The sequence below is a fragment of the Vanessa atalanta genome, chromosome 29 (genome assembly GCF_905147765.1).
Source record: "Vanessa atalanta chromosome 29, ilVanAtal1.2, whole genome shotgun sequence".
Taxonomy (NCBI): Eukaryota; Metazoa; Arthropoda; class Insecta; order Lepidoptera; family Nymphalidae; genus Vanessa; species Vanessa atalanta.
This window is the reverse complement of record NC_061899.1, coordinates 5320492-5347294: the sequence shown is the minus strand read 5'-3', so window position 1 is coordinate 5347294 and position 26803 is coordinate 5320492. Positions and strand designations below refer to the sequence as shown.

The following is a 26803-nucleotide window of genomic DNA, read 5'->3' as shown; positions in this document are numbered from 1 at the left end:
GAAGTTGCTTCATATCAAATTTCATCAAATTCGGTTCATTGTTTTGGCAGTGAAATAGTAACAGACAGACAGACAGACAGAGTTACTTTCACATTTATAATATTAGTATATTTTGGAAGTATAGATTATAACTTAAGTCCATGTCGATATGATTTCGCGTATCGTTCTAATCGTGACGATCGTTTTCTGTGGTGAGTTTCGAGTTTGTTCGTATTATCTAATATAGTCCTAATCCGGGAAGTTCGCTACGACGTATCTTTTTATTTTTATAAATTGTTAATTAATACACACACTACCTTTTGTTTATTTATCTGTGTTTAAGATCATATTACTTGTAAATCTATCGAGAAGCACTCACAATAAACAAAACATATTTCAATCAATTGTATGAAAAACGTGATTCAATAAAATACTTTTTTATCATCTATATTTTTTATATACATAGTTCTTATAATAATTTGCTTATTTGACTAAAGTCACCAAACATTTTTAATCTTTCATACGAGCGTCGAGTAACTAATCTTTAAATTTGGAATTTTGGCAGCCATCAATTATTCCCCCCGTTTTCTTTCACCTGCCAATACTACAACATTTTAATAATAATCACCTACAACGTAAAGGCACACTTATTTTTTTTATTAAAAAGTTATCGACTTAACAAAGCAAAGCGTAGAATACCATAATGCCTAATACAAAATTAACAAAAAAAAACATAAAATTAATTATTATTATAATCACATATGAAACATATAAATATATTACATTTAAAGTAGTACAAGTAGTTTTCAGGAAGTATGTTAAATAAATAAAAGCTATGTATCACGAATAATGTTTACATTACAGAATAAAAATAAAAAATAAATTATAAAACAAAATGATCGCAAGTCGATATTTTCAGGCAGCATTACATCACTTCGTTGTCATTCAGCGGCCATCTTGGATAGTTATTTGAAAATCGAAAGCCGGCGGAAACGCGCGCGATTACAGCGCGGGAAATATTCAATAAAAATAAATACATTCCATACGTGAACGTTTGAACAATGACACGATGATGTTCTATTAAAGAGTTTAATGTGATTGTGATTATTTTTTTTTAAATTAATGGCTGTATAATTAATTCGGGTGAGTTTTCCGATTTCACGGTACGATTTCGACGTGATTTTAAATCTAAATTCGTGACGACACGTATGTATGTAGTTTATTTTTAAAACGTACACTATCGAACAGATGTTTTATTGAACACCAATATTATTGATGTGTGCTTATGTAAATAATATGTACTTATTCTTAATGAACAATAGGGAGGGAGTGTAAACATTGCATGAATTTTGATTTGCTTGTCAGTTTTATTATTGTATGTATTTTAATGTGGTATTTAATTTATGTTGAGTGACAGCGTCCTTTGTTAATATTGGTATCGTGATTTAAAAAGTTATGATTCTTAATTTAAATATTGACGTATTTTCACATAATGGGTACGCTTTTTATATCACACTAGATTCGTCCCGGCTTTGCACGGGTAGAATATCTACGTAAAATAAAATGAAATGAAAATGAATTAACAATTTTACATCGCAAATAATACGTGTATTAAATTTGATAATTTTAATTAATAAAAATTAACGTGTCTATGTGTGTCCTCAGTGCGTTGTTAAAACTTTAATCGATTATGACAATACTTTAGTTGAAGTTCTGTGCCCGTAAAGGTTCAATAAAAAAAAACAGTTCATAGTTTATATTGATAAACGTTTTATTTATTGTGTGAAACCGGAACGTATTCACTATATTTGTAATATTAAAAAAATCGAATAAAACTATGTTTATTATTAATGTTAACAATGCAATTTGTTTTAATAAAATCCGGTCACAGATTATTATTGCATTTATCGTTTTGAATTATTGTTTTCTCGGTCACAATAAATATGTAAGGCGTGTGGACAATTAACATTCCAAGCGCCATTAATTCCGCAATGAAAAACTATGAATTATATCTATAACCTAGAACTTTTATAAATACTAGTTCGCTCTGTTATCAAACCATTGAAATGTAGTCTTTGATTATTTAAAAGAGGTAATAACTCTTTTGTGTGACAATGTACTTACTTAACATCTTGGTTTCAAGCCTCAGGTCGGGCCAACAAAAAGTTATGGGGTTTCTCTATCAAAAAATTCTCAGTAACAGCAGTGGCTTGGCTCTCGTAAGGCCAGGTGGTGCAGTGCACCAGGGCCCCGGAGCTCATGGGGCGCTTTAACCTAAGCTTTGAAAAGAGCTGGTCAGCCAAGTCACCAACTCCTGAAGCTAGAAAACCTCGACCCTGTTCACAAGATTTTTATTCCTATCTGTAATTTTGAAGGGCAATAAAAGTTAAAGAGGGGATGAAGGCCCGATTCTTTTCCTATGCACCGGGGCATTTTCTCACCTAGCTACGCCGCTGAGTAACAGTCCGGAGTCTGGAAATTGGATTTGTGTACAGCGCCGTGTCTTGGTAACGTAAAGCCGTCGGTCACACGCTTGAACTTTTGCCGGCTGTGTTGGATTTGTGGTACCACCGGATTAGGAGCGTGGGAATAGAGAGTGATGTGTTTGCGCAGACATTTTTTTATGGTACGGTTGGGGGCGAGCATATAGGCCTTATTACCGGATGGTAAGTGTGACTACCGCCAATAGACAACGGTGCTGTAAGAAACATTAACCATTCCTTACTTCGCCAATGCGCCACCAATTTAGGGAACTAAGATGTTATGCCCCTTGTGCCTGTTACACTGGCTCACTCACCCTTCAAACCGGAACACAACAATACTGAGTACTGTTATTTGGCGGTAGTATATCTGATGAGTGGGTGGTACTTGCCCAAAGCCCTGCCACCACTGTTTTGCTTAATTGGTTCGTCCGTTGTGATTGGACTCCGTGACTGAAATCGGTCAGGACAACATCGCGTTTTTACAACAGGATCCCAAAACACGTTCAAAAATATTCAATTGGAAAAGTTAAAAGAATCACTATAGAGCGTTTGTGACTTGTGTGTTAAAAGATATTACATAACGAATGGTTTTTTTTTTAAGTGATTGCAAACCTTATAAATGTAACCATCGCCGGGTTATGTCAAATAAGTAAAAAATGAATATTGTTATTGTAATTTAAAATTGTTCAATTTGATATTAAAAAAAAATGTTATCGGACTTTTGGATTGGATAGTCATCTTAAATTAAATACAAATTTATAAAATTAATTTTTAATTTTTTTTTTAATTTTGGCTTTTATTTCTGCCAAGAGAGCGCAGATTATTTCGCCAATAAGGAAATTAATATTAGCATGTTTTTTTTTCTTTAACTTAATATGTCAAAGTCATATATTCCGAATCGTTTGTCAGACTAAAAAAAATATACTGAACTGTTTCGTTTGTTTTTGCCTACTTTTATATAGATGTTAAAACAATAGATAATTAATTTTGATTCACACGCAAACATCTTAAAGAATTTTTTTTTTAATCTCCACAGACTAATGTCATGTCCTTGTTTTTTTTTGATTACTCACTGTCATTTAAAAACAAAGATGATTCTAATATTATATCTGACCATCGTAAAATTTTCAATAAACGTTTTCAGGGGTACAGGAAATACGCGAGCGACGCCTCGGGCGACTAGTTACCGTCAATTATATATCGGTACTTAATTTGAACGTTGATTTTTATACAGGATGTATAAATATAATTGTATACGATTATTACATGTAGGTATTTTTTGAATAATTTAAATCACAATCAAAATATTCGATATTCATGTACATAAACCCATAAAAACAATTTTAAATGTTGCATTGACAAGTTACAGTATAGAAAACTTTACACAAATCACTAATTATTATAAAAAAAAAATTAACGCACCGATCATATTGTTTAAATTTTTCTTGGAAGTCGTTATATGCAATACGTCATATGTACGTCATAAGTTATATAAAAACTAGACAAAGTATCAAAACGAAATTGTAAACATCATTATGAAATCTTAGGACCTCATTATTAGAAGCTCTGGCAAAATGGAGCGATTTGTGTTCCAAACGTGAAATAGTATAAACAAGGGCATGGGCATTGGTCCAGCTAGCTTATGATGCTGCGGACCCCGAAGAGCTAGACTTAAAACCCGACTTGGGCACCTAAACATTTAATTGGATGTTTCTGCCGATGTTTCCTTAATAGCTATAGATTCCTGCGTACAGATCTGTACAGATCGGATCTCATTTGCCATCGGATTATAAGACCCTTCTCAGATAAGGAGGGATTAAAATATATCGCTGATTGGTAGTCTCCCTCGAGAATAGCGGAAAAAACCTTCCCAAAAATAGTCACAAATACGTCTAAGAATCGACGTAAAAGGTATATTATTATCGGCGGCATAATTTTTTCATCCTTATAGTGTGTATTATATGTATGAGGTAGGGTTTTTATTTAATTTAACAGGGACTAAACAAAAAGTATATCCTGAATCATAAAGCAATAATTTTCCAAATCAGTTCATAAATGATAGAGCTATAACAGACACAAACGCCGAAATTGTCCTCTGCTTAGGGCGCTCCCAAGTTCTCAAAGGAGAAGACTTTAACACAGCAGACTACAATAAAAAAAAAAAACAAAATCCAATCGAATTTCGAACGTCATTTTTTAAATCGTTTAAAAAAAGAAAGCCGTTGTTGGTTCGACTTTTAACCTGACATGAAGAGATGAGCTGCAATCGTCGAAGTCTATTGACTGTCGGTCTTGATTAACATTTAACGTGCATTACAAAACCCTACACACAAAGGCATGACATGATGTTTTATAAAGGGATAATAAATCTATCGAATAGTTCAAGGAACATAATTATCCCATCAGATACTATAAATATAAACGTAATTTTTCATTTATATCAACTACAATCCCTTTCAACTTAGTATTTGATCGATTGAAATTGACTCGCGCTATGTTGATTTTAGTTTTACAAATATTGGAGTGAGCTGTGTTTCAAACGTCAGTTTTACTTCGTATAAATCGCAAAGGTCACTTAACTAAACGATGATCTCGTTTATTTGAGCTTATAATTGTAGGTAATTTAATAAAGGAAGAGCCGAGATGGCCCAGTGGCTAGTACGCGTGCATCTTAACCGATGATTTCGGGTTCAAACCCAGGCAGACACCACTGAAATTTCATGTGCTTAATTTGTGTTTATAATTCATCTCGTGCTCGGCGGTGAAGGAAAACATCGTGAGGAAACCTGCTTGTGTCTAATTTCAACGAAATTCTGCCACATGTGTATTCCGCCAACCCGCATTGGAGCAGCGTGGTGGAATATGCTCCAAACCTTCTCCTCAAAGGGAGAGGAGGCCTTTATCCCAGCAGTGGGACATTTACGGGCTGCTAATGCTAATAATAAAGGACGAAAAACTAGAAAATCAACTATTTATACTAATACACCAGATATTTACAAAACGTCAAAGACTTGGTAATGGTTTTCGGAGTACTAATATCTTGAAGATCAGTCTTCGAGAATTAAATAATATAATACATAAATAATGTAATATAATTAGTACCTATTAATGATATATATAACATGGTTCATTAGTATTCATCGTATTATTTGTACCCGTTTCAAATGCCCTCAATCGCTGTTTCAATGGGGACCGTTGAACCAAAACGTAAACTTAAATTTCATATATTTATAAAAATAATAATCCGTCAACCATAACGATACAACCATATTGTATCTAAATGTATACCTTTGAATTTCACGTGTCGTAATCGTCATTTGGTTACTAAAGACCAAAATTATAAGCTAAATTGTTTCAACCGTACCCGGTCTACCTACAGGAAAGTTTTATCATATAACCAATTTCAATCGAAGACGGAATACAGATAAACAAACCATAGATTTAAATATTTCATGCGATTCGCTAATAGCTCTGCAATATAATTCACTACGCAATGAGCCGAGATGGTCCAGTGATTAGAACGCGTGCATTTTAACCGATGATTTCGTGTTCAAACCCAAACAAGCACCACTGAATTTTCATGTGCTTAATTTGTGTTTATAATTCATCCCGGCGGTAAGGAAAACGTCGTGAGGAAACATGAAACGTGCATGTGTCTAATTTCAACGAAATTCTGCCACATGTGTATTCCACCAACCTGCGCTGGAGCAGCGTGAATATGCTCCAAACCTTCTCCTCAAAGGGAGAGGAGGTCTTAGCCCATCAGTGGAAAATTTACTAATGTAATGTAATATTATTCACTACAAACAGTTCTTGATGAATATATCTGTATTAAGAATACACTACTATTGCACTAAAAAAATATATATAAAGTTTAATTTTACTTCCAAAGTACACATAATAACATCGCTGACATTCAAGGCGTCATGTTTTCGCGCCTCATAAGTAATATCATAGACAATTCAAGACCTCGACCAATGATATCGCGTCATTTCAAGGTCAAGTTGTTTATTTGTCTTTACTCCTCTAGTGGTAGGACTCCTGAACCGATTTAGATGAAATTCGGTATGCAGATAGTTTGAGTTCCGTGGAAGGACACAGGCTACTTATTCGCCCCTTAGCCGATTTAAGCGCGAACAGTTAACAGAGTTACTTTCGCATTTATAATATCAGCATAGAGTCCATTGCCCAATAGTAATGCTTCGTTTTGATTCGTATCATTTTATGAAAACTGTCCGAGAATATCCGAACGTTTGGTAATTCCCCATTTGTACTATAAAGTACAAATTACAAAAATAGCTTGCTGCTAAATACCGACTGGAGACGGTGATGTAAACAGTCCAACAATGATTTCCACATATCGTCAGCGCCCGTTTATTTCTTTAAAGTTTCCCCCCGCGTGGTGGGGGTTAGGTGTTAGTTACTAATGTCTTTTTCGTCTGTGGAAAATTCCATGAAGGCCCGTTGGGTTAAGACGGAAAAACGTAAGAAACGATCTGAGTTTTTTTATTATTAGTTTAAAATAAGTTCTTATATAAGTGTTTATCCTGTCTGTCTGTTAACTAATAAGTGTAGAAACCTGTAATTTGTAATATAAGTTTAGTTTAAGGCAAGTATCCTCTAAGAAAGGATTTTTGAATATTGTTTTTTTATTTAAGGTTGGGTCTCTCTAGTGAGCGTGAGACATACTCTTGTCAGAGGGACTCTTCCATAACATCACGTGCTATATAAGCAACTAAATAATAAACAAACTTTTACTTAATATAAATAAATTAAAGAGAAAAAAAAATAAAGATAACTGATATTAATAATTATTACAAAGTGCATGTGTGTTTGTGTGAGGCGAGTGTGAAGTGGGTGTGTGTGTGTGTGTGTGTATAAATCATTGATGTGCATGTAGTGTGTTTTGGTTTATAAAATTTTAACTTCAAGGAGGTATGTACAATAGGCAAGGGAGGGAAAGAATGACGTCCGACAGAGAAGTATGGAAGAAGAAGACATGTTACGCCGACCCCAAGTAAAACTGGGATTAGGGCAGGAGGATGATGATGACAGTTCTTGATTAATATATAATTATTTATAATGCAACACTTTTCCACTTAACTACTTATATACACTATAATTTAACTTCCAATACCCAAAGTTTCGGTGACAGTTGCGTGAAAATTTTTTTTTTTTTGCAAATCCATAATGAATATCATAGAATATCCTCTCTCATAGATTAGCTCTCGACCAATGATATCGCGTCAATACGATGTCAAACGTTGCCAAATGTCAAATATTTGCCGTTTATCCCCTTGTGATTTGAATAGACTATATAGAATTTAATTAGTAAAAAGGTCTGATATATTTATAATTGTAAATTGATTCAATTTTTTTTATTGTGTATAGTAATATATTTATTAACATAAGAATTGATAACATTGGGTGCTTAAATGTTTATACAAATATGAGTTAAAAAATACATCTTGACCGCGTGGAATGGTGGCAAGAATGCTAGCAGCATTTTTCCGTTGTCCCGAACCAGCCCTCCTGTCAAAAATTGGAACAGCCTATTACTCAAGCTGAGCCTAGCTAATATTATATTTTATTGTTACGCCTTCATTATTTAAATTACTCAAACTTCACAACACTTAACTTTACACTATAACCCTCTAATTATCAACGTTAGGATTTTAATTAGGTATAGTAAAAAAAAACACTTAATATTTATTAGTTAACGCTTCTTTCTCGTTTGTGTCCAGTCAAACGAATGGCTGGTTGTCCAACTCTAATTATAAGCTTAATTTCTAGTCAAAATAAAAACCGTATTATTAATCAAAATAAATATTTAAATTAAACGGAAAGAATCAATTGAAATACTAAAATATTTTAAGGATATAGTTTGTGATCTATTAAAGTATCGTATATTTCCGCAATGTATTTAAATCTAAATACCTAAAGTCGGTAACGTTATTATATTTAATTTTTCATATAAGGTTTAGGTTATTTTAGAAACTATATTAAAGCTTAAAATGTTTAATTATTCCAAAAGAATGTTACAATCATTCACTAAAAGGAACTTACCGGTTAGCTTACCGGTTAGCTACCGGTTAGTTATAAGCGTACAGAGAAATCCAAACATACATAGATCAGTTTCCTCTATAAGATGGTAGCATTATTAACAATAACATATTTCTCTAAAGTGGGTAGTTTTATTTTACATTGAAGCACTAGCATACCAAACTAAGTACCAACCTAATGAGAGAAAACGTAAAGATGCGTCATATTAGTAATTTTTCATATAATATATTAAGTCTAAAGTCTTAACATAGATCATATAATTAATCATACAGTCGTGCTATTTGCATCTCTTATTATGAATACGGCAACGTTCCTATACGTAACGTTTGAATGAAAATTATCTGTGTCATGGTTCCATTGTGGTCACTTACACTAATTTGAACTATACCAAATTTTTACATATATTTTTAAAGTAAACATGAAAGTGGTTTGATCGAAGTTTATCAGCAGACGTACAGTTCCAATTGTTCCAGTTCCAATTGTTGTTTTATTGGCAGACCAATACCAATTTTATTAAATCTATATGCTATTTATTACCATACAATTTATAATAGGGATTTCTGCAAGCCCGTCTGGGTAGGTAGGCCCTACTCATCAGATATTTTATTACATTACACTTATTTTTTGGCTTCCGGTTTGCCAGAGCATTCTAGTATCCGAAGTTGATATCGGACTTACAATGTAAGAGACCATTAATATTAACATAGACCATTATAAAACTTATTGCTATATGTTTACTTAAACTGGCTATCGCCTGGCAGACGCAAGAAACCAATCCGTTAATGCCAATGTAATAATATACATAAAAAAACAACACCAAGTGATTATATACTTGTCCTGACTTAAATATAAATGTATGGTAACCCTACACGTAACAGTTTAAGTAGAACCTTGCGTGACCAATCGGCTGTTAGATTAGGCTTCTGATTGGTTTTGTGTATAATCCGTTAGTTCACTTGCTCAGGTTACCATTAATATGTTATGGTGTCCGTCTGTTTGTAGCAAAACGTATAACTCCAATCAAAAATACTACGAATTTCTCAAATGTTTTGTTATTATTGTTAGTAATTTTTTCCTCTTTTCTACAACATATAAGAAAAAAATTTTGTTAGGTTAATAGATACAACTGTCATTTTCCTTGCCGTGATAACTTTTAATTGAAACAACACTCAGCTAAAAGTTCAATAACCTTTATTTTAAAACCTATAAATGGTGTGTTTTGCAAGTAGCCCTTAATAAAAAATAAAAAAAATGTCTTAAGTGATAAATATGACGATGCTGATGACGTAAACAGCAGGCTGGTAATTGGGTTACCTGATGGTGAATGGTCGTCAACGTTCATTTACATCGGCACTAAAGGAAATTACCAGATCCCGGGGCAACAAAAGATTGAGGGCCACGAATTATTTCCAAAAATTTTTTAACAATTTCTATGAATGGAGTTTTTAAAAAACGTACATCGGTACAATTTAAAAACCAATAAATATTAGCTACATATAGAGTTGTATTTTTATTTTAATATTTCGTCATATATATACATATATATGTATATATTAAAATTGTTAACTCGTCGGTGGGTCTCGGTATTTTGTTCTTCTAAAACATCAGTCTTGTTAACTAAGATGGCGATAGAGTAAATATACATTGGCGCTGTAGGAAATATTAACCATTCCTTACTTCGCCAATGCGCCACCAACCTTGGGAACTAAGATGTTATGTCCCTTGTGCCTGTGATTACACTGGCTCACTCACCCTTCATATTGGAACAGAATATTACTAAATATTGCTATTTAATATAATATAAATATTTGAAAATAATACCTACCCTTAATGTGTTCCTAGACCACACATGGAATCTTTATGAAACTAGTCCATGAAAACATATTTTTTGTATGTCCATCAAATCAAATCAAATCAATTTTATTTAAGTAAACTTCACAATGAAGCGTTTTTGAATCGTCGATATTAAAACACTACCACCGTTTCGGAAAGCAGCCTCCAGCGAGAAGAAACGGCAAGAAACTCGCATAGTTGCTCTTTTCGAATAAACAGATGTACAATGTTGTTTTTTTTTCAATAATTAGTGTCCTGTGATGGAACCCGAGCCTAAATCCAGGCGTTTTTTTTTTCTAAAATGTACTCTTTTAATGAATAATAAGATTTATTCATTAATTGAAGTCTTAATAAACTTTTTAAATATAAATGTCCTATGTAAAGCCTTATTCTTCACGTGCGAAGCCGGGACGCGTAACTAATATGAAATAAAATACACATAATCCGTTGGGAAGGCAACGTGACACGCATGAAAGAGTTAAGGGACTGACTGACGAGGCAATCACTATAAACATATAAAAGCTACCCCCCGACTTCCCTTGAGTAAAATTAAGATTATATATTTCAAAAAATGACCTATAAACGTACGCCTACCACCATTTTTTCACGCAGTTACCTTCGGAAAATACTGGGAGGGAGGCCCTGGGGGGAACCAGGGTATTTGGGATTTTTAACCAATGCGATTGCCGTCTTTGACACGGATCAGAGAGGCTACGATATAATTCATCCGTGGCCTCTCTCGTGTTGTGCTCCACACGTGGCTCGGTGGAGCTCTCCCCAAGGGATAAAGCTAATATCATTCAGCCAGACACGTGAGATCCTCACCTCACGCGTTCACGGGCCCAGGATCACGCCCTATCTTTTAACCCCGTCGCCAACCTATCGATTTCAACACTATCAAGTATCAACACTGCTCGCGTCTTATATTCAATTTAATTAAATATTTTGTTCTACAATTAAAGCGATTTTAATATCGAACTACGAAGTGTAAAAGGCAATATTAATCTACATAAAACATTTTTAATTAATTGTTTTTGTGACAATTAAGTTAAATTATAGCCGCCATTTGTTTACCATTTACTTAAAAATAATATTTATTCTGAATCTATTTAAAAGATAAGTCTGTATCACTTTTCCGTAGCCATTATGGAGATATACAAAACTCTAATACAAAGTGTGTACGAATCGATCGTATTTGTTTTGGCAACGTTCGCTTGGAAAGCTCGACTCTCTCATCGACTACGTCGCTAGGAAAACATCAAATCAGTTCAACGAAAAAATAATGAAAAATTTAACAAAAAAAAAACAACGACACCTCGTTGGATAGTTGGAACGAAGTTGCTTTCGTTTAATATTATTTATTAACACTGACAACACATAAAAATGTTATCAAAAGTTCCGTGTGAATTAAAATAAATAACAAAAAATAAATCCATAGTATGTATGTATATACTCTATTCCAACCAAAAGAGGAGAAAAGTCAAATAAACAACATTTGACAGGAAATTGACGCGATATCATTGGTCGAGAGCTCGATTAGTCTATGATATTCACTATGGTTTTGCGAAATATTGCGTTTTGAACGTCTACGAAACTGTTATGGGAATTTCGGAAGTAAAATTAAAGTGGGTATAAGTAGTTAAGTGTAATAAATAAATATATATTAATCATAAACTCTTAGTAGTGCACAATATAGCTGAGTTATTAGCGAATCGCATGAAATACGTAAATCTAAGGTTTGTTTAACTTTATTCCTACTTCGAATGGAATAGGCTATACATTTCGATTCACGGCTCGATTCCCGGCCGAGTCGATGTAGAAAAAGTTCATTAGTTGTCTTGTGTCTGGGTGTTTGTGGTACCGTCGTTACTTCTGATTTTACATGACACAAGTACTTTAGCTACTTACATTGGGATCAGAGTAATGTATGTAATGTTGTCCAATATTTATTTAATATTATTATAAGTGAAACAGAAAGAGTGGGAGATATTGTCTAGATCATTACACTTCTTATTGACGTGACGATTTCTGCCAGTACACTCTATTGTGTGCCGCGATAGAACTAAAAAACGGGCAGCTTACGCAAGACATACTATTCAACTTAAGGGCTTTATGCAAGCCACGGTACCACCAGGTACCACCAGCTCATCATATTCTACCACCAAGCATCAATCAAAGTATTATTGTGTTTCGGTTTGACATGTGATTGATCCAACGTAAAGGCACAAGGGTCATAACATCTCAGTTCCCAAGGTTGTCGGCACATTTGATGGATATAATGTCTTCGGGTAGTGGTGACCACTTACCACCAGATGGTTTGCAAAACCGCCTACCAATGACATCATTACAATAAACGACTAGTATTATGTACACGTGGATCATGAAAGTTTGATTTCCGAAGAAACCGTGGACTCATTGTGTATTAATATGAATTGTTAATATTTCTTCGAGGTTCGTTTAACAATAATTGTCTACAATCAAGCTCTACATGGAAGTCAACGAATATATTACTTTAGAGAAGGCTAGCAAATCTACCCGTCACGTTCGTTCAAAGAAACTTGAAACGCAACATATTTTTATAACAATTGACTGTTAATACTAGATAGGTTTTTGTGCAAACCCATCTGGGTAGGCACCATTCACTTTTAATTCTGCCGACAAAGAGCAAAGTTTTTACTATTGTGTTCCGGTTTAAATTGTCAGCCAATGTAACTACAGGCACAATGGACATAACACCTTAGCTACTAAACATAGAGTCGCATTTTCGGTGTAAAAAAATTATATTACAGCTCCAATGTCCATAATGACCATTTAGCATCAGGTGGCCCATGTCCCCTTCAGCCAAAATCAAAATCATCAAAATCAAAATATACTTTATTCAAGTAGGATTTTACAAGCACTTATGGATCGTCATTTAACAAACTATACTAAGTGTAGCTACCGCCGGTTCGAAATGTAGATTCTACCGAGAAGAATCGGCAAGAAACTCAGTAGTTACTCCTTTTCAACATCTATATAATCTTGTACCGATTAATATGCCTTCTTTACAAATGTATCTTTTACAAATAATTTGAATTTATGAAACGGCAAAGTTAAAAATGTCTGCGGAATTTTATTATAGAAACCACTGAAAATCTCGCGACAAAACCAAATAACTGTTAATGAATTAAGCTGGGGCTATAGGACAGGACTTCGGGATCTAACCGCAAGAACAAGGAGGCGGTATGTCAGGATATATGACCTTATATAAAAGATTTTAAATCGTAAAGCGCAATGTAATTTTATACAAACGCCTATCAAAGAAAGAGCCACAGGACTATGATCGATACGACATCATTAATTCAGGCGCCCCGCGTGTATCCACGTTGCTATTTTCACACGGACACAATTTTATAGATATACATAAATATTTAAGTCAAGTTTCTTGGCGGTTCTTCTCGGTATCTACTTTCCGAAACAGTGTTACCATTACATTCAAATCAAGAGTGTAACATGACGATTCAAAATTGCTTTTATGACCAAAATCGAAATCAATTTTACAAGCACTTTTGAATCGTCATCTAACAAACTATATTAAGTAAAGCTATCGCCTGTTCGGAATGTAGATTCTACCGAGAAGTACCGGCAAGAAACTCAGTAGTTATTCTTTTTCAACATCTAAAAATACAGTCATGTTAGTTAAATACAATTATATATGCATGTTATGTCTCCTGCCTGGAAGTCAACAAGCATTAACTCCACGCTTTTTTATCATCTATATAATCTTGTATCGAATGATGTGCCTTCTTTACCAATGTATTTTTCATAGATGAATTTATGAAACGGCGAAGTTTAAAATGTGACCCTACTTGAATAAAGAACATTTTGATTGTGATTTATTTTGATTTTGCCAAAATCCGTTGTCCTGCTCTTAAAAAAAATCCAGTCAAAGTCTTTTTCCGTCCCATCGGATTATAAAAATGAGAGCTTAGAGTTCTTGAATTTGCACAACCTTGTAAATTATAATATGCTTTGCACAGTTGGCTGATATTTTTAGGGTTCCGTTCCGTTTCTGTGGATATATATTTATATGATAGATTATCGTCCAAGACATGCAAATGACGACCTCCGTGGTCGAGTAGTGTGTACACCGGTTTTCATGGGTACGCCACTCCGAGGTCCCGGGTTCGATTCCCGGCCGAGTCGATGTAGAAAAAGTTCATTAGTTTTCTATGTTGTCTTGGGTCTGGGTGTTTGTGGTACCGTCGTTACTTCTGATTTCCATAACACAAGTGCTTTAGCTACTTACATTGGGATCAGAGTAATGTATGTGATGTTGTCCAATATTTATTTATTATTTATAAGTGTCCTCACGACGTTTAGCTTCACCACTAAGCACGAAATGAATTTTAAACTCCATAAAGCACATGAAAATTCAGCGCACTTTGAACCATAATCTTTGGTCAAGAAGGAGGGTGTTCTACCCACTGAGCCAGCTCATTATCACCGCTGATAACAAAGTTATATCATATATTTCACATCGATACAAAATTGGTCATGAATATTATGTAAACCTTTCACGCCATTCAGTAGCAGATTGTGGCATGTACCTACTACAGAAATTCAATCATTTTTATTAATAATTGAAGCGTTGCATTTATTTATTGATTGTCAACATTTTATCACCAGTTCGGAAACACCTCAGACTTGTGGAGAACCGACGAAATAAGCTAAGAGATTGAAGAAGCTTGATGAGATCTCTTCTTTCCATGATGTGTAATCTTACAAGTATCTAGTTTTGTAAAAGGCTTTCGAAAAATTGTAACATCATTGTAGTGTACACAGATATATGATAACATATTCACTAGCATTAGATTTATATTTTATAAAAATATATATTGTCTGTGTGTTTATGCATCTGTCATCTCGAGTGACACACGCGAAAGCGCGGGAAAAGAGGTTATATAAAATATGGGCGCGCGGTGAAGACGGTGTGTGTTCACAGCGAGCTGATATTTAAATATAATATGTATTCATTTTATTTAATTGGTAGATCGACTTTACATGTAAACATTACAATCATAATACAGTTCTGTAAAATGACAATTGAAAAGTACAACATAACAAAAGTACCCGTAAAATACTACACAGTGAAGACCCAGCTTCAAATAATCATTAACGTCAAATAATTAACAATATTTAATATCGTTTACAATATTTATTTTCCACAGTTTTTGTTACAATCATCCGTTATCTTCCGCTTACCCAGTTCAACGATTCCCTTGTCAAATTCAAAAATATACTTCTACGACTTTTATTTATAAAAAGGCCAAACCAAAAAGTATTCATTACATTTATATAATTATGTGATTGAATATAACTCAATAGTTAGAAGCTATATAACCTTTAATGATTATTTATAAATAATTTATATGCTTACAATTATTTATAGAGATTCGGTAATAAGCACGCACTGAAGTAAGTTCGTTTATAATAATAAATAAGATATAACACTCAATGCATGTCTGTAATGTATATGTCTTAGGATGATTTCATTGATAAGATTTTTAATTAACATGGGTACATCGTTTTAATACTTGTAGATTTACGAGATTATTCACGAGACTGAGTCTCGTGAACAAGACATTCGTAGATAATGTCGAAATATCGAGCTCCGCCAATTAAAAATAAAAAACATGGTAAATATCCCGTTTTAAATACTGTTAGTAATAAAAATAACCATGTCCATTTAAAAACTTGTAGATTTTATTAATAGCGAGAATCCTAGGCGACCTAAGCGAAAGTACTAGTTATTACGAGTGGATACTAGTGAAAACATATGATTCTGCAAAAAAGACTCAAAACCGACTTTCAAATCATGAAATTTCGCATACATACAGACAAAGTCTACCTAACACCTGATCCCCGTCACATCAAGCGGCGGAAACTGGTGAAATTTATTTTGATATAATTATGCAAGTCTGATCTCTTATAAATGTTAGTGTCTTGCGTGGTTATATTGAATTGGAGCCTTTGAGAATTAATCGCCTTCAGACTCGAATGAAAAAGTATCCTGCCGAGTTTTTATCGCCCGTCTTCACAAGTCTGACGTGTTACATTACTTTAATGGTAGATGTTTTATAAACAATATGCTAGTATGATTCTTATTGTATAAATATTTAGACATTTTATTTAACGGGCGCATCGAGCCTGTTACCTTATTCTATGTGGTCAACGACGCCCATTGAAATTGCCAGTGTAGGAAACTTTTCCTTACATCGCTAATGATACACCAACCTTAGGTGCTGAGATGTTATGTCCCTTGTGCCTGTAGTTACACTGGCTCACTCACCCTTTAAACCGGAACACAAAAATACTGAGTATTGCAGTTTGGCAGTACAATATCTGATGAGGAGCCTCCTCCTCCTCATCTACTAACACAGTTGTAATATCATACAGTGATAATGTCATGTTATTTATTATTGTTTGTTATACATAACGGACTTTATTGAACTTTTTTTAAATAACTGGACCAATTTTGATTAATTTTGTGTGTCAGGAGTCAGTAGGTAGTAGTGTGACCGATCTCCAGGATAATTTTTAACGAATTTCATAATAGTAAAAAATATAACATCCAAAAGACACCATAAGTCGTCTACATATCGAAAGTGAGATACTTAGTGAGTAATGTCACTAGGTTTTCGATATAAGAACATGCTTACTCGTTGATTTAATGACATAAATATTGCTAGCTGTTCTAGCGACGTACGGTATTGATTGGGCCATCGTGACATCGGTCAATATGTCCCAACCTATCATTTCAAATGCCCTATTAATATTATACAATCCAATTCACCCTACTTCGCTTGAGATTATCACAATATTACTGTTGCGTAAGTTACTCTGTCTGTTTGTCTTGGTCAAACTTTTATGTGTTTCGGTATGAAGTTTGAACTCCAATGACAGGTTACATTTTTATGTCTAGCACATCGAACGCGAGTAAAGCCGCCGGTGACAACTAGGTTTTATATATTACTTTAAACAGTTTGTTAAATGACGATTCAAAAGTGCTTGTAAAAGCCTACTTGAATAAAGTATATTTTCATTTTGATTTTTCGATATATACATTGAAGTGGCTTCCGGTTACGAGGCTTATGATGGGAAGTGACTACGTCCGCAACATCAGAGGACTTGTTGAATAGCTGTTTTATTATTATGTAAAATATATGTTTTTTTTACAAACATTCATATTTAATATCACTTTAGTTTCGATATGGAACTCTTATAAATTCGTCATGTCTGTCTGTCCGTCTGTATATCACAGAGAGACACTTCCAAATTTGGAAAATGTGCCCCCTGAATATGAGAATGATAAAATTAAAAAAAAAACATATCATGTACATTACCATGCAAACCTCCACCGAAAATTGGTTTGAACGAGATTTAAGAAGTAGATTTAAGAAAAATAAAAATAAATAAATATTGGCCAACATCACATACATTACTCTGATCCCAATGTAAGTAGCTAAAGCACTTGTGTTGTGGAAAATCAGAAGTAACGACTGTACCAGAACACCCAGACCCGAGACAACATAGAAAACTAATGAACTTTTTCTACATCGACTCGACCGGGAATCGAACCCGGGACCTCGGAGTGGCGTACCCATGAAAACCGGTATACACACTGACCACGGAGATTGTCAAATACACAAATACACTATTTTAAAAAAAATCTATCGAAGTTACAAGGAACTACAACAACTTTTATAGTATTTTACGTGCTGCTACGTTAAAATCGTTTCGTAAATAAGCCACTATTTCTCGTAAAAAGTAAAGGATAAAAATTGGTTATTGTGGGTTATCCCTAACAGATAGACATATACTATCGTTGAAATCTTTTAAAAGGGTCTTAATAAAACTTTTTTGAAGTACAAGATAAAAATAAAAGTTCCTATGTATTATAAGACGCATGTATTATACATATAAACCTCCCTCTTGAACTCTGATTATAACTTTTTTAACTTTGCCGTTTCATAGATTCAAGTCAATTGTAAAAAATACATTGGTAAAGAAGGCATATTATTCGATACAAGATTATATAGATGATAAAAAGCGTGGAGTTAATGCTTGTTGACTTCCAGGCAGGATGTATTACATACATATATAATTGTATTTAACTAACATGACTTTGTATTTTTAAATATTGAAAAAGAGTAACTATTAAGTTTTTGCCGGCTCTTCTCGGTAGAATCTTCACTTGATATATTTTGTTAAATTATATTCTTATAAAAGCCTACTTGAATAAAGTATATTTTGATGTGATTCGATAAGTAAAGGTTCTAAACGTACAGACGGTGGAAAGAGAATTTCTATTATACAATGTAGAGGTACTAATAATGTTTCAAATCTGTCGTGCTGTTATGGTATTTTTTTAGAAACATATTTTTAAGTGTTGTGTTCTTTTAAAAGTTAAAATAACTTTAAAGTTATTTTGTACAGTAAAAAATAGTAAAAATTCCACTATTCGTTTCAGAAAAGACGATGGACGATGGCCGAGAAATAAACGAAGAAATAACAGTCAAGAAAATTATATCAAAACTCAATCAGCGAGCACCAAAACAGTTCGACCTCTTAACCAGAAACCGTCATAAAACCGGACAAACAGCTGGCTCCGTGCCAACACGAAATCTTTTGGATCGAATTACGTTCGAAAGTGAAAATTTAAAAGGGAGTCACAGTGAAAACTCTTCCAGAAGGAACAGCGACGATGGTGGACGAGCTAAGAAGGAAAAGTGCATATATGACGGACTCCCAGGTACCATATTGTTTTAAAAAATAATGACGTCAGAATTGCTGACGTAAACTTTCCATAGTAAGTAAAACTTCTTTAAAATAATTGCTTTATTTAGATAAAATAGACAGTAGAGAGGTCTGTCCTGTTCGGCTACTCATGACAGACCACTTTGAGACATCACACATTCAGAGTATGAGGCAATCTTATGATAATTGTTTTAATAACCCTACTGTTTACATCCGAAATACTTATTCATAATAATTACAATTAAACTTAACTAATTTTAATAATAATTAGATAAATTAATAAACAAAGCAATCACTTTATGAGAATATGATTTTAAAACGTAATTGAAATGATTTATAACACATTAACAAAAGTATATATGCTGTTGCGCCGATATTGAGATGGGCCAGTGGTTAGAAAGCGTGCATCTTAACCGATGATTGCGGGTTCAAACCCAGACAAGCATCACTGAATTTTCACGTGCTTAATTTGTGTTTATAATTCATCTTGTGCTCGGTGGCGACGAAAAACATCGTGAGGAAACCTGCATGTGTCTAATTTCAACGAAATACTGCCATATGTGTATCCATCAAACGGAATTGGAGCAGTTTGTTGGAATATTCTACAAACCTTCTTCTCAAAGGGAAAGGAAGGCCTTAGTCCAGCGGTGGGAAATTTACAGATTGTTAATGTATGTATGTTATGCCGATATACATGTATAATTCATCTCGTTGGTGGTGGTGAATGTAAATTACATGTACAGAAAAATCTATCACATCTGCAAATACTGAAAATTATCGAACACAACCTCCACAAGTAGAGCACGTTTGAGGATGATTAAAGCCTTCGCCCAGCTGTGGGTTTGACAAATACTGCTAATTTATTATAACAATATATGATGACTTTAAAGGATATATATATAGAAAAAGGATATCACCGTGAGACAGTTGTTAAATGGTTTATTTTGGCAACTAATTAAATCAGTAGTTTATCTTAAGACATTTAATATAAACGCATAAAATTCGCCTCAAATATTTCAATGAAATTTTATTACATGAAAGTTAATTAATTAGTCAGTATTTAGTACATATTTAAATATATTAGAATTGATCAAGAAAATATATTTTGTTATTTTGTATCGAAATAATAAAATCAAAATTTGCCAAGTTGAATACTAATTAGATCGGCCTGGAAAACCAGCATCTAATTAAACAATAACCTTGAAGGAGTCAAGGATGAACTGGCACTTAGCTATTAAATAATAACTTTAATACAGCATGGGAAAGTACATGCAGGCACATCAAACTACTAAGCTCAATCAAAATACCACACGCGTCACGTCTAGAGCCGAGATGGCCCAGTGGTTAGAACGCGTGCATCTTAACCGATGATTGCAAGTTCAAACACGGAGCACCGCTGAATGTTCATGTGCTTAATTTGTTTTTATAATAAACACATCTTGTGTTTATGTTATATCTGGTGAAGGTGAACATCGCGAGGAAACATCCACGTGTCTAATTCTAATAAAAATCTGCCACATCAACCAATTTGCATTGAAACAATAATGATCTGATCCCAATAATGGGACATTTAAAGGCTGTTGCGTTACATTACGTCTATGAAGATTTAAAAGCTAAATTTAAATAAAAATTCCCTGCTAGTATTATTTTGTTCTTGTAATTCCAGATGGTACCAGCTCAGAGCCACCAACAGCTGGCATAACTAACTACAACGCGTGGAACGACATAGCCAGTTCATCTTCAACTACTAGAACGGAGCTCAGTACATCTGATGAAGCTGTCAACGATCACGTAAGCTTTGTCCTTGGAATTATTGCTTTAGAAAAATACAAAAGGTTATATCATGTAGATGTACGAATTTGTGATTCCAAAAAGGTAGGTAACATCAACTCATCATACTTTACCAAGTAGCAATGTTTAGTATTCCAGTTTGAAGGGTGAGGGTCAGTGTAAGGCAGAAGGGATATAGCATCATCAGTTCCCAAGGTTAATAGCGCATTAGCGATGAAGTTGTTGGTGCAAATCTTACGGTTTCAATGTTTATGGATAGTACCCACTGACTAGGTAGTCAATTTTTCCGACTTTTTTATATTGTTTTTTTTTTTTATATCTTACAGCATCAATGTGCTGATAATGGCACACCAACATCGAACTATCTGAGAATTTCTTGAACAAAAGAATACTTAACAATTTTAACGAGCCTGACCTAGACATTTGAAACCAGGATATACCTAATAGGCTATTTGACAATACGAAGAATAAAGTGTCCATTATTGTAATCAGTATATATTTCGAGTTTAAAAATGGTTATTTATTAACGAAAATTGAAAATAATAATTAGTTTATTCAAAAATCCATAAAGAAAATGCATTTTTTTAGCCGTTTGTCACGTGATACAAAACGCTCTTGATTGGTCGGGCTTATGATGACGTGACTTGCTTGTTAACCTCGTTTGCCTACTGTATGTGGATTATATGGGCCACAAATTACAATACAGGCAAGTGACGTCACCGACCAAATTGCAGCGCCATATTGTCAAAGTAGCGTTCGCGCGCTATTTAAATATGGATTTTTTTATTTTATATTTTTCAGCAAATATGTAATAGAATTAAAAAAAAAACAACTTTTACTGGGTTCCTTAACCTCTACTAAATAATATAAAATTGATTGAAAAACCAGTCAAATAGCCTATTACATAGCCACTAAACTAAAGACGCAGTTCTGTAATAATTATTATGTTGTATTTTCTTACACCATTCAGATTCTGCTCCTGGTCTGAGCTGACCATTAGGTGAATAGGAACTCCTTACAGTCCAACCTACAATTTTCCGTTTCGTTTCGGGTGTAGATACGAACACGTCGCCAAAGCCACGACTCCGCTCTACCCAGCACCCCAACCGACCGATCAGCTTGGAGATCTACTGACAGTCTCGCTCCGGATTCAGCTTTTGGAACATCTCTTGCAGATATCATGGAGAGTCCCGCTAACAAGGTATCAAGTGTTTTAAGCAAAGTATTTTAGTAAATCCGCTTAAGTTTTACATTTAAGATTAAATTAAGATTTCGATAAATTGTAATTATTTGTTTTTTTTTTATTGTTGGTTTTACATTAATTCATCGAACGAGCTAATCAACCTATCAACCCAATCTGAAAAAAATATTTGCAATGGGTTTGGTAGCTATTTTATTACAAAAGGGTTTAAGTCTATACCATCAGATCTCTTTACGTCGTTACATACGGGGGCGGAGTACCGTAAGGAAAAGAGAACTTTTACTGTTCCTGAAACTTTTGCTAACTATATTTCAGTTATACATTTAGTATATATATTATAAAGCTTAGCCTTTTGTATACCGAAAAAAATATGACCCGTCTATGACCTTTGATTTGAAAATTTATTATTTTACCACGTGGATTCCAATAAGTACTTTATCAGGGAAAGTTAAAATATTCCTATTGCGAAATGTTATATTAGCAGAACATTGTTAGGTTTTAGTTAATGGCTAAAGAAACCATTGACTGTGTTTGTTTGTTTGTGTATAATATCAGAGGATATGAACTGCCACTAACTCGATAGAAATGAGTCAAAGTGAAAACACTGACTACGTAACTAGGTATCTTATTGGGATATATCTGCTTCCGTACACTTCATATAGTTAATTTTACGGCTTGAGTCCGGCTACAGTTGCCGTTTCCAAAGAAGATTAGCCGTCTGCACAAGTCATAGTACAGGCGTTTGTGCGCAAACACAAATTGACTCTGTACCTCACTCTCATAATCCGATGGGACGGGAAAGAGTTCCAATAATCTCTGTACTTTCCGAGGCATGGAACTGTAAAAGCCTATCAAACTTCGGGATATTACTGAGAAATTCTCGACGGAAAAACGAAATAGCTTTCAAATTGGTCTGGCTTCAATTTTTCAACCCAGGACTATATGTACAGAGGTTTATAACAACAAATAAATAACAATAATAAAAATACGTATCGAAAACTCAATCGGACCAAAACATTTAACCTATTTATTGAATACTGATGGAGATGTCTTTTATAATAACCTTTTATTGCTATTTTCAGAATGTCCGTTTAAAGAAGACCAATAATCAGGTTTAATATTTTAAAATCCTATTGCTGTTTTGTGATCGTTCTATAGCCGAGATGGCCCTATGGTTATAACGCGACAACAAGCGCCACTGAATTTTCATGTGCTTAATTTGTGTTTATAATTCATCTTGATCTCGGCGGTGAAGGAAAACATCGTGAGGAAACCTGCATGTGTCTAATTTCAACGAAATTCTGCCACATGTGTATCCGCGTGGTGGAATATGCTCCAAACCTTCTCCTAAAAGAGAGAAGAGGCCTTAGCCCAGCTGTGCGAAATTTACAGTAATTAAATTTGTATGTATGGTTGTATGTATGATCCTTCTATAAATTAATTATATAAATGTAGCCGGAATGATGTCTAAGGAGATTTTACACAATATATTTTTATAAGTATTGGTTATACAACAGCACAGCACATGGTCAGATTTACTATCAGTGCACTGTGCACCAAGCGTGCTCTCTCTCTGTCTAAGGGTCAACAAAGATCCGTGCCTCTGTTTTACTTCATTGCTATTTATTTGTTTATTTTTTTTTTATTTATGATTTTTACCATTATCATTCTAACATGGACATACAATTATATACATCCATAAATAATCTTTTAAAATATATAATAAAATCATTTAAAAGCAAACACTACATCCTAGTTGAACGATTAATTACTTTTGCTTGAAACGACAACAAAAGATTTAAAAAAAAAATACAAAACACAAACGAAAAATGAGCAAAACGAAAAAAAACAAAGTTTGTACATCTTTCAATTTAAATATGACTGTAATACACACACACACAACTAAATAAGCAGTAAATGTATTCAAGCAAACTTTAACTATCATTGCTTAAGTGTTATTCGATGATCTTCACGGTTCAAATCTCCTCCACCACGTAATCGATTCCACAGTCCATCACTCTACGTATTGCCATTTTGAAGATGTAATTCTCTTTACTTGTTGATGCTATCTCCTCTTCAAATAAAAGGTTCCTCATTCCTGTTCTCATTACCCTGGCTTATCTCTGATCTTCACGGTTCAAATCTCCTCCACCATGTAATCGATTCCACAGTCCATCACTCTACGTATTGCGGTTTTGAAGATGTAATTTTCCTTACTTGTTGATGCTATCTCCTCTTCAAATAAAAGGTTCCTCATTCCTGTAATTACACTGGCTTATCTCTGGTTCTTATATTTAAGGATTTTTTATAGTACACCATTAATTGATCGCTTTTGAGTAGCGTGTAACGACCATTAAAGTCGTATTCAGAAGGTTTTACGTCACATACTCGTACATGCGACTTTGAACCTTAAGAAACCTTTTTTATATATATATCCGATGGTGCTCTCTAAACAAATCCCTCATCATCCTTCAATACGTATAAACTATTATTCTTATTTGTTCCAAGGGATTCTTTCTTATTGAAATTGTAATAGATACTTACCTTAAGTACTATTCGACTAATGACCTTATTTTCCAATGATAAATATTAAATTTTTTTAGTATTGTATCTTGTTAAGTCATCACAGCACAAAACCACATTAAAATGTAAATCAACTTAAAAAACTGAGTCAATTTCATCAATTTTATTTGATCGTAAATAAGATTCTTTTTTTCTTAAACGGATTGATGATCTCCAGATACATCTACGAGAAGACTTAAGATCTAGAGACAGTTCAGAAGAACGGAGAGCCAGAATGAGTTGGAGGTTAGTGAGAAACGTCACGTCTGCGGCTGGGGCTTTCAATAAACGAGAAACGCTCGCCTTACCTGGCACGCCGTTACCCAGTTTTCAGGTAAGTAACGATTATAATTATTTTGTAAAAATATTAATTTTGAAGTTTATTTATTGTATATTTTTTATTTTATGTTTTGTGACAAGTTTTAACTTAAGGCTTTAACTTAAATAATTTGAAAAGAATATAATGGTTAGAACGCGTGCATCTTAACCGATGATTTCGGGTTCAAACCCAGACAAGTACCACTGAATTTTCATGTGCTTAATTTGTGTTTATAATTCATCTCGTGCTCGGCGGTGAAGGAAAACATCGTGAACCTGCATGTGTCTAATTTCAACGAAATTCTGCCACATATGTGTTCCACCAAGCCGCATTAGAGAAGCGTAGTGAAATATGCTCCAAAAATCTTCTCCTCAAAGGGAGAGGAGGCCTTAGCCCAGCAGTGGGAAATTTACAGGCTGTTAATGTATGCTCAATTTCGCATAACGTCAAATCCATCGTGAGAAAAACGTAAATTCTATTGCGTGTAAATAATCTTTAACTTCCTTTTTTTATTTACAGTCAACATCGAACAGCCAAAACTCAAATTACCCAGAAGAAAGGAAACCTTCTGTTCCAAACTCCGTGCCGAACAATTCTGCGCACAACTCAACTGCGCACAGCTCGGCGCATGATTCGTTTACCCAGAACCCTTCTGAACCAAATAATAATAATGAAAAGGATAATATCGGTGAAACGAGTGCAGAGGTATTTATCGTATTTTTCATATTTATAATTTAAGCAAAAACTGGCAGGCTTCCTGCCTACGTGTAAATACAAATTGTCATATCGTATACGTATTAGTATCGAAGTCTAGTCATTTTCTATGTATTTAAGAATATTTACTAACAGTCAAAAATACACAGACGAAACTTTTGGAATAAGAATTCTTTATCAAAGCTGTTGACTTTGTGAAGGGCTTAAGAGGAACCGTCACGGTAGCATGCGAAAGCGATCCCGTGGCGCCCGGCATATTCGGTGTACTAGTCATCTTGGAAATCCACACAGTCACAGGCGAATCCCACATACTCACCCACTTCACGTGGGAGAAACGCGTAATGCGTTCTTCCAACGCAAAAAAGGGGTTTATTCTAGTTTGAATAGACACAATCAAGGGACATGACATCTTAGCTCCCAACGTTGGTGACACTTTGACGATTTAAGGAATGGTTAATATTTCTTACATCACCAATGTCTATTTGTAGTCGTGATCACTTACCATCAGGTCCAACAATATATATTTAAAAAAAAGGTTAAGTACTTAATAGCTTACAACTTTTTTACTAAATTAATCATCACACTAATATTTGCTTCTATAATATAGGCCTCCCCATTATTCCCCCTTCTATTTCTTTCCACTTCTCCCAGTCTGGTCCTCTCAGTCATCAGGCATTAGTTAGCTATCAATCAATATATTTTTTACCTTCAAGGGCTTAGATCCTGACTCACTCATGTTCCGAGATGGTAGACGTCGCATAGATATGGTTCTGGCGTACGAGGAAGAGGACTTCGGGGTGATGACCGAAGCAGAAGCCAAGAAGAGAGATCACAGGAGAACTTTTCAGGTACGTTATCGGAAATAAAAAACATTTTTAATAACTAAAATTTACTCAATGTAAGTAGCCTCTTACAAGATTTTGAATCTACATTTTCCAAGATTATAGGTATCACCAGTTTCGATGTATAGTAATGTTCTAGTGACCAGAAATAACAAGAAGATCAGTCAGAATATTTTCCGTCATTCACGACTCCAAATTCAAAGGTTTAAAAAGGAGT

The 26803-nt window shown here is 34.1% G+C and overlaps 1 protein-coding gene across 2 annotated transcripts in view; it reads left to right on the top strand.

The window, feature by feature from the left end:
- The first annotated feature begins 971 nt into the window (after window positions 1–971).
- LOC125075084 (anoctamin-4-like) overlaps window positions 972–26803 on the top strand; it is a 42020-nt gene continuing 16188 nt past the window's right edge. For both annotated transcript variants that reach the window (XM_047686689.1, XM_047686690.1), the window contains exons 1-7: window positions 972–1122; window positions 18871–19152; window positions 20824–20948; window positions 22006–22149; window positions 24890–25045; window positions 25550–25735; window positions 26458–26592. In XM_047686689.1, the coding sequence (XP_047542645.1) occupies window positions 18879–19152; window positions 20824–20948; window positions 22006–22149; window positions 24890–25045; window positions 25550–25735; window positions 26458–26592 (1020 nt within the window). In that variant the 5' untranslated portion in view covers window positions 972–1122; window positions 18871–18878. The remainder of the gene's footprint in view (window positions 1123–18870; window positions 19153–20823; window positions 20949–22005; window positions 22150–24889; window positions 25046–25549; window positions 25736–26457; window positions 26593–26803) is intronic.